The sequence below is a fragment of the Lutjanus erythropterus genome, chromosome 12 (genome assembly GCF_056507025.1).
Source record: "Lutjanus erythropterus isolate fLutEry1 chromosome 12, fLutEry1.hap2, whole genome shotgun sequence".
Classification (NCBI taxonomy): Eukaryota; Metazoa; Chordata; class Actinopteri; order Lutjaniformes; family Lutjanidae; genus Lutjanus; species Lutjanus erythropterus.
Window position 1 is genome coordinate 9,089,858 of NC_139328.1, and position 16,573 is coordinate 9,106,430.

The 16,573-nt window shown below is 40.1% G+C and overlaps 1 protein-coding gene across 2 annotated transcripts in view; it reads right to left on the bottom strand.

The window, feature by feature from the left end:
* kcnab1b (potassium voltage-gated channel subfamily A regulatory beta subunit 1b) overlaps positions 1-16,573 on the bottom strand; it is a 54,852-nt gene that overhangs the window by 25,613 nt on the left and 12,666 nt on the right. For both annotated transcript variants that reach the window (XM_084732088.1, XM_084732090.1), the window contains one exon: positions 2,868-2,911. In XM_084732088.1, coding sequence (XP_084588214.1) covers positions 2,868-2,911 — 44 coding nt within the window. The remainder of the gene's footprint in view (positions 1-2,867; positions 2,912-16,573) is intronic.

The following is a 16,573-nucleotide window of genomic DNA, read 5'->3' on the forward strand; positions in this document are numbered from 1 at the left end:
GCACAACCTGAAGCTGGCAGTGGTCAAGGAAAAAAAAAATCAAATTATTATCTATTGCCCAAATTTGAAGATACAGTGGAGGAAGTGAAATAAAAAACCCACATAAAAACAAATGTTAATGAGATCGTGTCTCTTCTCCAGCTCTCTGATAACAGACACTTAGGATAGGTTCACGTTTTATTCTTTACTTCTTCACTCTCTTATCATTTTAAAACCTTAATTTTATATGTACCCCTCAGGGAAACATGTTGTATCCTGATTAACCTTTCTTTTCCTCATTGCAGTGTCAAACAGGTCCATCAGACAGTCAGACTGCACCTGCCATCTGTCAGAAGCTAAAACAGGCTTGATAAGTAATAGCTGCATTGAAGCTATCAATAAACATTCCTGTATCTGGCGTCAGATTTAGTCTCGGGTCATGTGAGGTCCGGCTGCCGCACACAAGTGAACACATGACTGTCCGTACACGCACATGCACAGACTGAAACGATGTACTAAATTATTAGACTTTAAATAGACAGAAGCAGTTGCAGCCTGAGTTCCTCTTCCAAACAGCCCCAGCTGAACACAGTTTTTGTCAGAACTTTCGTATTTTCTTGCCAGTCCTCTGTTGCCCGATTCTGTCACATGCTGCTTTTTGTCATCTCCCACTAATAAGAAATAATGCTGACGCTGGTGTAGCCAAGCGCACCAGAAATGGGAGCAGATTGGTGTTCTGATGCATTTTCTAAGATGGGAATGATCAATTAAAATACATTTTCATTAAATTATCCGCATTAGTATCCGCTGCGCGCTTTTAAAGGAATAGTTTGACATATTGGGAGATATATTCATTCATTTTCTTGCCAACAGATAAGAAGACTGATGCCACTGTGGTGAAAATATGCACTGTCACTGTGTTTGTTGTAGCTACAACCTGCAGTGGGTTAAGCTCAGCAGAAAAGCCTGGAAACAGGGGAAAAACAGATTCACCTAACAGTACCTTTGAAGCTCACCAATAAACACTCTATGCTGCGTTTGTTTAATCTGTTGCAGAGGTGTAAAAATTTGCCTGCAGTTAGCTTCCAGGAAGTAACTGCGCCCAGCCAACAAATAACACATCAGGCCCCTGTAAAAACCACAGCTTGTCATTTTTACACTTTGTTTTTTTTTTTTAAAACAAATGAAATTAGATTTTCTGTAGTGAGTTTTAAAAGTGCTTGCAGGTGGGTTTTGTTAACAGTCTTTGTGCTAAGCTAAACGAACTGACTGATACAGCGTGGTTACAGGTCCTTAAAAAGTCTCAAATTGTCTTAAATTCACATTCACTAATGACGTTCTGTTAAAATCTTAGATAGTTACCTTTTGAAAGCTGTAAGCATTCAAATGCGTCTTTAATGCTGTTACAGTTTTTGCTATTCGTGCTTGTAAACTTCTGTTTGGATGACATGGAGGAGCTAGCTAGTTAGCTAACCTGCAAACACTCCAGTTTCTGTGGGGTTACTGTCCTCATACTTTTAACCCTTTTTCTTGTCTCATTCAGAGCACTTCACCCATCAGCTTGAACTGGTGATTGAAATAAAACTAACCCTCACACGTTTCCCATTCAGAATATAAATATAAAGGACATTTTTTGGGCTTGATAATGTGTTGGAAACATTGCAGGAGTATTACTGTCCAATGTTTGGGCAAACGACAAGCTGTAAAAAGTGGAGCAATAATTAGTCCAATCCACACGAGGAAGTTGAATAGATTCATTATGAAAACAGACTCTTCAAACTAGAGAACAGACAATCACAATAAGCCTCATTTCAGACTCTGGCTTGCAGGAAAATTGTAGATTGTTGGTTTTTTCATTTTATTTCAAAATTAGCCTTCAATTTAATTAAATAGTGGCATTAGAAAGTCTTTTCAAAAATCTTACATTTAACTTACTGATACATCCAGCGATAGAAGTAGCTCCTTACTTAGCACACAGATGCAAGAGCATTATTAATCTTCTCATGCAAGTTTCAAGAAAGCAATATTCCACAAAGTGTTGAGTTATTCCAGTAAAACTTGATTATGCCGAGACAATAACACACAGAAACCCACATACATTGAAATGCTAAAGCGGCCTGTTTTGATCCCCGCAATAACACTCTCTTTTTCTTTTCTCTCCTCCCCCGAAAAAACACGCAGTACAAAGAGGAATCGATGTTTTGCTCAAGGGCACAACCACACGGCTGAGGGCTGCCAATACCCAGGCTTGAAACTAATTCCTTTAAGTTGAAGAATGGATCCCTCCTCACTCTTCCTCCCTGCTGCTGAATGTGCTGCGGCTGAATCTTTAACAAAAAAATCACTACCCAGATGATTAACTAACCCATTCATAGATTTTCCATCATTAGATGTGCTTCAGTATCCGCTGGGCAGCACTGCATCATTTTCTTCGCTTTGTCAAGTTATTTTGTCTTCAGAGACACACCCCCTTCAAGTGACTTGGCACACACACACATGCACATACAAAGACATGGCCAGCACACATACACACACAGGAGAATTACTAACTGAATCAGCCCCATCAAGATGAATGAGCGTGTTTATGCTCTGGTGTGCATTGGATATGTGCGATAATTGAGCAACTTGTTCACTGAAACCAGTGCTATTGATTAAATATTAACAGGGAAAATATTAACACTCTGCAAGCAGCTTTGTGTTGTCTCTCATGACTCTCCACACGTATGAATGATGCATGAGGTTTAGAAAGGGGTGAAACGATATAATGAAATTGCTCTCCCCGTCTGCGTGGCTCTACATACACACACAGATGAGTTGAGTTTGCACATGAATGCTTATGAAGTCATTAGACATTTGCCTCTGATGCTAATTAAATGTAGTCTACTCACCAAGCCCCAGACAGGAGACACGCAACCCAGATTTCCCCAGGTTCCTATGAAGAAAAACAGACTATGATTAACAAAAAACTTGTCTTGTTTAGGCTCAAGATGTCATCAGTCAAATGTGATGTGCAATTACTACGCTCCCGCTCAAGGCGCACTAAGATTTTCAGCCTAAACAAAGATGAAATCGATGCTGTTTTGTGCATCATAACTCGCAGAGACTCAAAGGGAATAACGTGCAGCAATTTTGTTATTGTGGTGCTTACAATATAGGCACAAAAAATCAATTGTAATTGCAGTATGCAGGGTTTAACAACAACAGCAGTGGCTGGCAGCTTGTCATGTTTGCTCTAGAGGAGAATTACTGAACGTGAGGGTCACCTTTATCACACCTGCGATCATGAATCAGAATTGAGAGATTACGGTGGGACGGGCGGTTGATTTATTCCACCAGTATGGATCCCACCTTCTCTGGGAGTCTCTCCTCACCCAGACCCCTGAAAAATACTCCACTCATAAGTGAAAAAATCCAATTACGTGTTTGTACTGCAGCAGAAGTTTTGGTGCACTGCTTTTTGACGAGTGTTGCCCTTCATCCCCCATCATTCCTCACTCAATTACCTTTTCCTATACAACACAGGGCCTTCAACATCCTCATACAGCAGGGAGCACTCCAGTCCTCGGGCTTTTTACTGTTATTGTCTTCCCCCCCAAGATGCAGACAACCATGCTAGTTCTCGAGCACAGAGGTTGTATTATATCAACATTTCTCAAGATAGCTCCTCGCACATACACCCTTATTCCTTCTCTGCTTCTTTAATGCACCCCTCTACCTATTAACCGCAGTGCACCCCCTGATATATGTCTCCTCGATAACAGTTAATTTACATCCAGCTGATCTGCAGCAGTGTAATACAGCACTTTCAACCCTCATTAACACCACGGAAGATAAACTAAGACATCAGAGTTCTTGCCACCCTCGACTCAGAACCCCAGCCCTTCAACTCACAGCTCGTTTTCCAATCTGTGCCACATCGAGTCCAACTGAGACGGGAACTCAGTGAGCAGATTGTTCCCCCTGCAGCCGCCACAGGTGTCTTCCCGCAGAGTGATCCAGTACTTCGTTACTCAGGCAGAATATTCAGGTATCTGTACTGTATTTTTCTAACCATTTTTTACTTTTACTCTCTACATTTTAACACAAATATCTGTACTTTCTACTCCTCACATTTTCAAATTATTTACTTACTTTAGTTTTAATGCATTTGAGGGGAATTATCTGTTATTCTTATTATTTTTATGCCTTTTATGCCTTTATTTTAGGCCACTGAATTATCATTTATTTTTATCTTCCAAACATCAAGACTGAGTTCAACTTAAATTTTTTTGATTTTTTTTAGACCCAAATTCAAAGAACTTTGCAAACCAGCTTTTTAGTAGACCTGTAGAGATGAGGGAATTTCTAACAAAAGAAAAAAGACTTTGTTAGATTTAAATATTAAGACTTAATTAGATTTTGGACTTAATTAGACTTGTGTTGATCACATTGTTTCAGTTCTGTTGCTGACATTGAAAACTGATTGAGTAACTCAGTGAGCACCAACTGGGATTCAACACTGATTTTTTTGGAAACCTGGTCTGAACATCTAAGACCTCTTTTCGCCCTCTTTTCAACAGACTAAAATGATGTCACAACATTAACGTGTCACAAAACACAAATTTGTTTTTTCATTTTGATAATTTGTTCAGTTGTAGGTTTGAAAGAGAGATGGGATTGATTAAACAAACTATATATTGTAGGTTGTAGCCTAATGAACATGTGAAAATATGGCAATCAAAGTTTGAGACCCGTTTGTGGTAAATATTTATTTCTGACTTTCAACTGACAAATTTCAATGTAGTTTCTTAGTGAGCGTCCAAAGCGACGATAGACTTTTATTTAGTCGACGTTAGTCGGCGAAAAAACTTTTGAACCGATCCTGAATGTCATTTCACTGGTGAACTTTAAACATCTTTTCAGTGGAAAAACGCTCACTGAGAAGTTTATGTTCATTATGTTCAGAATATAGTTTCTTATTTTTTTTATTTCAACTTTGAACGAGTTAAGTTAGTAAATAGTCTTCAAATTATATTAATGTGATGTGAGCTTCGATCAGCTTTGCACTGAAACAATTAGTAGAAATGTCCCTCAGAGGGTTACTTTTTACTTTTTCACTTTGAGTACATTTCAGAGTCATTTTTCACTTTTACTTGGCAAAGAAATTACTCTGCTTTTACCAGAGTGTTATTTTTTATAGAAGAATCTGCACTTCTACTTGAGTAAAGAATGTGTGTGCTTATGCTACCTCTGGTGTGATGTATGTGGACTGTAGGTGAAAGAAAACTGTGACGAGGGGATCGACAGCCCCTGCAGAGGCATCCACGGCCTTCTGATATAGGAAATGATTCAGAGCAAACACTGTGAAATTGAAACATATTCGTTTGACAGAACCGTCAAGGCCACATTCACGCACGGAGCCACTATCACAAGCAACACGCTTAATCTTAGGAGGAGAATATGTCCAAATACGTTATTCTCGACACTAAAACAACCTCAAATTATGGTCCGGGGGATTGGGCCTTCTGCTCGGTTTTTGCAGGCGTTTATTCATTACAACAAATGAGGTTGTAAAAAATGCCAGCAGTCGTTCTCTCGTGTCTGACAACTAATGGCCTGTGCCCCGTCAAGACGAAGGCGGGCTAATCCGAGCCCGTGCTATCTAACTGTGCCCTCAGCCAATTCAATTAGGTGTTCAGCATGGGGAAGCATCAGTCATCCAGTCAGTAGTTCAGCCGAGCCGCCGTGATAAAGGAGGAAAACATAGATGAAAGTGTTTACAAACACTTTGAGCGATTTGATAAATTTATGGATTCTGTGATGTGTTTTGTAATTAAGGCACCGATAATGACGTGACAGGAGAAAACTAGGAGACAAATCTCTCCGCAGTCACAAATCGTGGGATGCGAACTTGTCTCTGATATGGTGGAGGAGTTTGGATATTGTATCCTCCGTCTCTCTGATGTATTATAGAGTGGGAGCTCTGATCCATGAAAGTGTGGGGGAGGGGGCTGCACTGTAGGTTAGAAGTGCGATACTGACTGAATCTGTGTGTGTGTTCAGTCGGGGGTTATTGAGGACAGCCCAGACTGCGTTGATGATGAGGAATGCTTGCTGCTGCATTTATTGCAAGTTACTCCTGGTAAAGCATTGGCTTAAAGGCATAGTTTGGATTATTTTAAGTGGGGTTGTATGAGATATTTATCTATAGTTTGTATTATCTAATGTAGATAGCAGCCAGCATGCTCACAGCATCCTTTGGAGAAGCAGACAGGAGTACCAACACGTAAGCAAAGCAATGAAATGCTGCGGACAGGATCAGCAATAAAGTATTTTAGCCACTTAAAAAAGGCACACCTAAAAAAAAAACAATATCAGTTTAAGTGTATCTATATATCACCACTTTAATTTGCTGACAGAAAACCTTTTTTGACAGGAAACCACCATTATATAAACGAAATATCGCTCTCTCCAAACCGAACAAACTCCATTAGCGAAATTGGTAAACGTACCTTGCAGAACACCAGCGACTCGGTAAAAAAGCAACTCCATGTTCTGTGAGGTAAAATGACTATTTTTGCCAAAGTAGTTTGGTTGGTTTTGAGAGAGTGATATTTAGCTGGAGGTTTCCTGTCATTAAAGGCTGTCTGGATGCAAACTAAACTGGTTAAATAACTCCAGATATTTTAGATAGACTTTTTTTAAGTGGCTAAAATACCTTTTGTTGCTGACACTGTTCACAGCAGTTCACTACTTAGCTTCCCCACTGGTACTCTCTACTACTTGAGTACCGATAAGTACCTCATACAATCCCACTTCAAATAATTCAACATGCCCCTTTATTATCTGGAATTCTTATAAATTGCACATACATTTGGCTTGGGTCTTCATTGATACTGTTCTGAAATTTACAGTTCCTCATTCATGCACATATTTCCACAACAAACAAGCTTGCAGGGACGTTCCGTTTCCAAAAAAAGCTGTCTGTCCCTGGAAAACTGCTAACTTTCTTTTTGGAGATCCTCCATAAGCTAAATTTGCACTGTTTGTGCTTTAAATTCATGCAGTCTGTCTTAATGATGGGAGAGAAACAAAGCTGATGCTCAGCAGGCGGAGAAGAGCCGCCTCGCTGCTGTATTCTCGTCCCCTCAGTGTTTTCCGGGGATTCAAGAAACAGCACAATCGGCCATACCTGATTATTAACCACACAGCCTGCTACAGTGCGCTAATAGATCTGTCCAGGTCTCGGAAGTGGGTGCCAGTGGAGGCACATTGCAAAAGCAGCTAATGATTTGGGGGATTACAGCATGTCATTTGCAACAAAGGAAAGAAGATGAATAACTTTATATTTAAGAGGAAATTGGTGCTTCTTGTGTGTAGACAAATAAGGCTGCTTGGATGCAGAGGCACAAGTTCTTTATGTACTAAACAAAACTATAAACAAGACACTTGTGTTTTTTGTCCCATTGTTCGTGAGTTGAAGTAAAGAGTCTAAGACTTCCTCTGTGCACACAAAAGGTTTTTTGTTCACAAATATCCATGTTAGTGAGAAATTCTCCTTTGCCAAGATAATCCATCCACCTGACAGGTGTGGCATATAAAGATGCTGATTAAACTGCAGGATTATTGCACAGGTGTGCCTTGCATGAATGCATCATCATAGTTAAAAGTGGGAATGCGAGATTTGTGTGTCAGAAAAATTTTCATTAGCACCTGGTAATGCCATTATTTGCAGTACAGAGCTTTCCATCATGACCAGCAACACTGCTCTTTCACTGTAAAGCTCAGCTTACATGATACTTTTCTATATAGAAATATCAGTTTTTCATTGTGTTCTGTGCCTTCAGCAGTGAGTTGCAGACACAACCATTTACTGCATACTGCTGCTACAAACTGAGTACAGTTAGCTTATAATTAGCCTGATCAGCCACCATCAGTAATAACACATTATTAAAACATAATAAATCCAATAACTAACAGCAGTCATCCTCAGACAACCTTATCATCATTTAGCAGTTACCTGGTGTTTCTGTAGACGTGACAAAATGTAAAAAAAAAAACAAGTTTTTTATATGATGGCAAAAAAATTGCCTTGGCGAAGCTCAAATCTTCAAAAACAGCAAAGTTGTATGATCGAAAAGTTTGGATGGAAATCAGACACAGATTTGAACAAATTTTAACCTTTTGTGTGCATAGAAGAAGTCATGAAAAGCAAAAACAAAAGTGCTGGGTTTATATTTTTGTTGAGTATACATTATATTGTAAATGGTAAAATGAACACATAGAGGAAAGGACAACTTGTCTATATAAACTTGCACATAAACAACTTTGCAAGCCAGTGAGTGTGGCTCGGTCCCTCATGCTTGGATGGTGCCCAAAAGAAGCCTTGAAGTAAAATGACAAATGAGTCATTTGAAGACGCCCCCTCACAGAAACCTGTCACCACTTATGAACATCCTGCGAGCTGCTATGGCTTGTATACCGTTCTATTCTTAGTGGATCCCCAGTTGAAATAAAAATACCAAAATGAACATCTGGGTGATTTATTGTGCTTGAAATATTCAGAGGAATGTCCCCTTGTTGTGGCAGGATGTTTGGTTTTTTTTTTGTTTTTTTCCTGGAAAGCACTTCTCAAGTCACACTGTGGCATTTCTTATGATTTATTTCCTCATACTGGATTGTTCAAATCAATATTTGTCAGCTAAGACGTTTGTCAAGGTTGCGAGTAAACAGATAACACTCCTCACTCACTGGGGATTAATGTAGACTAAGCAAACCCACACAAGCCAACCATCATGGGCGGAGGGATTAGACAACACCCACCTCCTTGGTTCCCACCGCTCGTCTGATGTCAACCATAATGTTGTTATCGAAATAATTCAGCGCAGGGGAGAAAGGCAGGTCATATTCTAAATATATCAAAGCCAGGGCCTGCTGTGGGTGGGAAGATAGTAGGGAAGTAAAATCAAGCACTTTGAGGGGGGGAAAGTGAATAGATTAAGAGTGAAAGACAGGCTACAGCAGAGTTGCTGGGAAAAAAAAAAACAGTGATGAACAGGCGCTGTGGTTGCATCTTGGTTGCACTTCACTTTATAGTACATTAACAAGATGTAACAAGTTGTACTTTGTATTAAATTAGACAAAAACTAGAAATGATATGTTCTTTATTAGACAGTATTAGACCATAATAATAATAATTTTGGCCTTTACTTGGTAGATTTGGTTCTTATATTGTTTTTAAATGGAGGAGCAGAAGATTTCACTTTAGTTTACGGCACAGTTCTGTTGTAATGTGTTCTTAATTACCGTTAGTCAAGTCTAACAAGGGTCTAACAGTGGGAAACAATACAGTTTAGTTTACAGTACAGTTCTGTTTTAATGTGTTGTTAATTATCCTCTAATAAAGTCTAATAAAGGTCTAACGGTGGGATACATTACACTTTAGTTTACAATACAGTTGTGATATAATGTGTCCTGAATTACCCGGCAATCAAGTCTTATAAGGGTCTATTACAGCCTAATAAAGAACATATTATTTCTAGTTTTCCTCTGATTTGATACGAAGTGCAGCTTGATACATCTTACAAGTGTTTGGTGAGGTGTATGGTATCTAATAATGGTATAACTACTGTTTAATAAGAATATATAAATTTTTATCTAATTTGATACAAAGTACATTTTGTATTGGTGTGTTGTAAACACGACCTACATATTTACCAATGACAAAAGAATGGAAAAGGACAAACAAGAGAAGGAGAAAGAGCGCTATAAAGCGAGGGCGAGAGACAGAAACCAAAAGACGCTGGCAACAGACCGAGGCTCGGAGAGTTGCAAGTCCATGCCTGAAGTCTAAGCAGATCAAACGCCCTCTACAGATAAAGCATTCTATATGACACAGAATGGGAAATAGGAAATGACAGCCAGCTCCCTACAGGGCACTGCACAATGTGCATGCTTGCATGGTGTGTGTGATTGTGTGTGCAATAAAGAGCCAGAGTCTGGGCATGACTTTGTGCGTTGTTTTTGCAGAGGGCTTAAGTCCACATTGTTTTGCCTTTTTTCCCCCCCAGTTTTATGCAGTATACACAGACCCCCATAAGCACTCTTTTGCATGTACACACTGTTATTTTCACTGTGTGGTTCATGGCTTTGGCATTTCTTTTTCCAAACTGTAATTTAAACATCATATGAGAACACCCGAGTGACTGATGGGCAGAGAATCTCATGCAGAATAACTGTATTTTAGGCAGGGACACATGATTGAAGCTAGTGGCCTGTGGGTTGATCCTGTATTGAAAAACATGTGGGCAGATCTGAAGTGGTTGATTCAGAATGATTCTAGAGAGGGCTTAGCAAGGTGGGAAAAAAAAAAATCCAGTTATCATATCATGATACTGTAACTGGAAAACCTTCATACAGTACTGATAGAAAGTGTTTCAGCTTTTTCATCTTTTTAGGTGTTCTTTCTGCTCACTGGTACGCATCAAAGTGAAAAAGAAAATTTCCTCTGCCTTGTTAATGATTTTAGAGAAATTAAATGAAATTGATGCGGTGTAATGTTAATATAATACTATATAGCAACTATGACGCTATGGTTTGATAAAAAAAAAATGTGCATGTAAATGCAACAGCTGTAGGTCTTTCAAACTTTTTTTTATTTTTCTCTTTTAAACTGTCCTTTTTTTGGCTTTATTGCTGAAACACCCTTAACCTATGAAAGGAAAGCAGTCATGGGCATTGGAATATGATGCCTGGGGTTCAGATTAAACAGAAACAGACCCTGAGACATTCAGCAAACACAGTTGGCATCTTTCGAACACGCAGCTAGATCAGATCAGATCAGTTCACTGCCGAAAAATAAGGAGAGGACGTGAGCGGGTAAGAGTGATGCTACAGCTGGGACTTAAAACAGCTCCTGGAAAACATTCATTCGGGAAAACGAAACAGATGAAATGGGACTCAGTAGTCTCTGGTTTCCCGTTGTTTGGCCAGCCTGTGACCACACGGAGAGAGCTGCTCCACAACATCTTTGTGTTGTTTTATTTTGTGTGCATTATGAAGGAACTACACTTCTTTAGTTGTACAACCCTGTATTGTATGATGACACTAAATGACCCTGAATCCTTCTTAAACAGGGTGGACTCACCATTAGGCAATGGTCAAAGATTGCTTCAGGCCATAAGTCACTAATGGCCTCATAAAAAACTTCATAAACGTATGGTTATGAAAGCTTTTTGTTATTTTTTTTTACTTTTTGCTGATGTGGACTACTCCGTGATCTTAATGTGCATCTGTGTAAATGATTCAGGAGGAAACTGGCCAACTCATGAAAACAAGCGGCTCAGCGTGGTGTACAGACTGTGGGAAAATGAAGCAACCCCAGCGGTGCTGAAAAACAGAGGAAGGTGGAGGATATAAAGAGATAATACCCACCCCACCCACTGCCTGTTCACTCTCCTGCCATTTGGAAAGAAAAGAGATACAGAAGTATCTGTGCCAGACCTAAGTACAGCTTCTGAGGCTGCACAACTCCTAAATTCATCCTCCGCACTCCACCATGAATCAAAGTTTATTTTAATAAATTATTGTTTATTCAGGAGTTGAAAAAGGGGGAAAACAAGAGATGTGGAGATGCCTGTGTTTAGATTAGAGCCCAAAATGATTAAATCCACCCCTGTTCTTAATTGTAGTAATTGTAATAATTGCTGCTTTTCTTTGTTATTTATGACAGTAAATGAAGAGTCTCTGGGTTTTGGACTGTTGGTTGGACAAAAGCAGCAATTTGAAGATGTCGCTTTGGGCGAATTTGAGAAATTGTGATGAGAAAATAATCAGCAGATTAATCGATAATGAAACTAATTGTTAGTTGGAGCCTTAAAGGCAAAGGTTCTATCTCATTATTTGATGTTCTGCCTTCTTCAGCCCAGTCAACAAGTATATTTTTGCAATTTACAGTCATTGTTTTCTATTCGTATTGGTATTGTGCACATGCAGTGGTGTTTTCTTTCAATTTTATCGCTTCCAATTATCTTAGTTATTACAGTCTGTTTAAAGACTCCACTTACAAAAAAAAAGAGGCAAAATTGCCTTTGCAAGGCAACACTATTATAAACCCATTATGCTTACAGAAAACCATTTAAGTTGTGACCTTTAATTAAAATGCAAAACTCCATGCAAACATCCTTGCTATTTAACCCAGAGATTGGACAGTTCTTATCCTTGGGGGCTTGTTTGGTCTTTAGGCAGAGTGGAGCTCCACGCTACAGGGCTCCTGTTGTGCAACACCCTGGCTCATATTATTAGAATCACACATCACAGCAGAACGGCCGAGACAAGAACAGCAGTAAACGAAGCTGGAGCATAAAATACATTTATCTTATTGACGGGTGATGGAGACTTTTGATGCAAGAAAAAAGAACATCAACAAAAAGCTAAACAGCAACTCCGGAGCGCTGGATACGCACTGCTAAACATTGCGTCTCTGAGCGAGAGCAGCTGATGGGCTCAAGTCATGCAAGCACACATGCATGTATGCACACACAGGCACCTGCACACACACATAAGTTCAACACACAGAAACACAAACACACACACACACACAGACAAAGCAGCAAAGCAAAGTATGATTTATGGTGGATCCTGACAAGATAGTGCCACAGCAGCAGAATGCCTGTTATCTTATTGTCAGTCGCCAAAACTGCAGAATTCTGGGTAACCTTCATCCACACAAGCTTCCAAACGCCTCGTCCCGACCCACAGATTTGAAGTACATAAAAATGCAGATTTCTTGCTGACTTCATGCTGAATCTGTAGTGTACTTCCCATGAAACTATTGTAATTAAAGTGTCCTTGACTGAGCGCAAAATGTAAATTCTGTCACTAGGGATCTCTCTCACATTAAAACAATAACAAAAGATGTAGTTTGATGACATATGAAGAAGTATGGGATCATGGGAGATGGTATCTTCACTTTTAAATTACTAGGAACTGATAAAAATCTATCAGACGCGACTCCGAACGTGAAGTCATATTCATGGACAAGGTAATATTAACATAATGATTAATATTCATGTTACGTTGGCCACATTTGCTGACTTCCTTCTTCACTCTGATGTATCTGACGTGTCCTGAGTTTTTACATAAGTTACAGCAACTAGCAACTAGCAGGCAGGCCTCAACAATAAGTCCTCGTCTTCCTCTATCAGTCATTTAGATGAATCAGGAGAAATGAGTGTTTACCAAAACCCACTTCCACCAGTATTTTTTGCTGTAAGGCCTGATAGCCCATTGGATTATTAATTTGGGGGACTAAAAAGAAGAGAAGATTTTTAATTAAAAGGATCACGCTAGAGGCTCAGCGGAGTCATCCATGAATGCAAGAATGACATCCGCTCTGGGGCTGCTTCACACAAACAAATGGGACGGAAACAGTTTCCTCTGAAACTTTCATTCAACTCAACTGTGTGTAAGCGTGGACTACCTTGACAAGAACTACATTTTCTGGTTATTCCAAGAGCACAGAAAAACACTCAATATGGCTGCATTATACATTCCTCACACTATTGACACACAGATGTATACACAGCAGAGTGCCTCTCTCTCTGCTGGCCACTGATAAGGCAGCATCCCAAGGAACCAACAGACGGGAGTCTTTGCACGCCCATCTGCAGCGCAGCTCTGAACCAACCAAGCGCAACCTTCCCTGCACCTCCTGGACTGTCAAAAGGCCTTCTGCTGCTTAATGACCGTTATGAACTCCAATCCTGGCGACCAGGGGCTCCCTACCAGGAACCAGAAATAATCTGCACAATTTTTAGAGCCAACAACAACGGCATATTTTGTTACATCACATATTTTTGGCCTGCGTGTGTGTGCTGTTTGTGGGTTTGTGTATTATTTTAAGGTCAAACAGCCTTGCAAGGTTGCAACTAGGGGACACCACAAGTAGAACTATTCTATATTTGGATCGCCATGACAACCAAAATGCTGCGGATGGTGATATTATTAGTTTATGCTTGCTTGCTCACTCTGCTTCAACTTGCTACGCCTTCAGATGTTCCCAGTGTGAAGCCTCGACGCCACACACATCTAATGCACATACATGCACTCATGTATGTAATGCAATGTGCCAATGTGAACGCCCACAAACACGAACACACACACACACACACACACACACACACACACACACACACACACACTCTTCTTTGTGGAAACAAAGCTTTCATTTGTTATCGCACAGAGAAAACTTCAAAGAGTTCTATGCAGATTTAGTTGCAGACTTTTCTTCACATCAAGAGGAAGAGATTTCCTGTCAGATGGTTTCCCAAAAAAAAAAAAAAACGAGTATCTTCTTTAAAGGGGAAGTTCACCAACAAAAATCAAAAATATGTTTAATTTTTTTTTCCAACATACAAATAAAGTACTTCATACATGAAACTGCTGAAAACAATGTTTGCGATTTTAGCACCATTAGCTGAGTGCCAAATACAGTGGAGATCATATCCATCCAGTAAAGTACAAAAAAAAAGAACAATGTATCGACATTGACAGTTTAATTTATTCATTATTTGCAGAAAAACCTCATCTGAAACACCACTGACGAACTGTGCCTCGCCATTACGTTCAGAGGATTGTTGCAACATGGAGCTTTTCTCTTATGACAGTGAAGTCACCGCTGCTAACTGTGCTTACAGCTGCCATTAGCCAGTTAGTCACACTGTCACACTTTTCACTACGTAGTGTGTGTTCGGTGACAGTGATTGAGAACTGTTTGCTGCCAGATGCTGGTAGTATTGAACAAACTCATGAGATCAGCTTTGATACAGTGAGGTGTTGTGAGCTGTAGATGCACAGAATGCACTGGGTGAGTTATTTAGCTGTGTGGAGTGTACGTTAGCTGTTGTATTAGACTGGGACGCAGCCTCTGAGACCAGCGGAGGCTGGTTTGATGACTACTTACAGCACCGGAGGTGATTTAACATTACAGTGGGTCTGACAGAACTGTGACTGCGGGGATGATAATGAATGTGGCAGGTACACAGCGGGGACAGGAGACACAGAGCGGTTGAGGAACAAATTTGTAAATTAGCAAATTAATTTGTAAGTATACATCATCCATCATGCTGGTAAGTCTGTGAGTTTTGAAAAACATGGTTTTAATGTGTTGAAATAAATTAAGAGTATGTTCAGACTCCTTGCTGGTTGTTCCAACACATTCAGAGTCATTACTCTTTTTGCTGGTAGCATTCAACACTTGGCTTGCTTTGTGCCTTAAAATGATATATTTAAAAAGTTAAATTAATATCATGAACGTGCAATGACTAGTTGACTACTGGCTTGAACTGACAACTACTGGGCAACTAAGAAAATCTAGTCATAAGCAGAGAAGGCAGACATCTCTATGGCTGATATACCAAAACTAGGTATCTCACACCAAAACAATCTAGATGTATAAATCACACTACAGGCCAGAGGCAAAATATGTATTTTTGATTTTGGGGTGAATTGTCCCTTTAAAACGGCAGAGAGATAGATGCAGTACTGGAAGAGAGAGGAGCAGGAAGCCTCAGACAAACAGGGAGCTGAGAGCGGATGTGACAGATGAGATTTTTCATCCAATATTTGCCCCTCTGTGGTGAAAAAAAAGGGGATTTGCTGACGGCTCGGATGAAGCTTTACAGCTAATATCCTCCACCTGTTTTTACAGGGAGCTACAAGGACGAGCAAATCCTCGTGTTGCAAACCAAAATAAACAACAGACTCATTTAGGAAGCCCTGTACTGTGCTTTGCTCCTGAACATTTATGTATTTACTGCTCACAAAGGAAAGCAGACGCAACAGCGAAACAAGCAGCGGTTGAATGTTTAACTTTAAAAACATGAAAATAATGACAATCATAATAAAATTATTATCTTCACCGTTAATGAAAAAAAAAACCTTTTGTTGCACAATGGAGTCACCAGGCTTGTTTGGTGATAGGAACAGATTGAAGTTGGCCATTTCAATGTTGTTATGGAAACGAGATGAGATTGTGTGACAAGCAGACACTTATCACATTTAGCTGCTCCGCATTCAATCTGCAGAGATTCTGCTAATTGCCTCTTTTCTGTGAACTGACCCGTGTGCCCCGATTTTCTCATTCACTCCATCTCCAATTCTTTTTCTTGTTCCCTCTTTCATTTCTTTGCTCCGACTCCATCCGCTTCCCACCGTCCCCTCTGTCTCTCTGTGTCTCCCTCCCCATGTCTCTCTTGATCCTGACACTGTAAGCGATGATGTCACCCTCTCCGGCAAGTTAACAGTGTGAGGTGAAAGCTACTATTTTGCTCCTGCGGTCTGGGTTAAGAACCCACTCACTGAGATAAGAGAGCATTGTTTACTTGGCCCGGCCTTGTTACAACTCCCACACAGACACACATGGAGAGCTCTGCTGCACGGCTCTGCTCGGCTTCACTGTCACACTTTTCACTACGTAGTGTGTGTTCGGGGACAGTGATTGAGAACTGTTGGCTGCCAGATGCTGGTGGCATTGAACAAACTCATGAGAGACCTTAAAGATCAGCTTTGATACAGTGAGGTGTAGTGAGCTGTAGCTGCACAGAATGCACTGGGT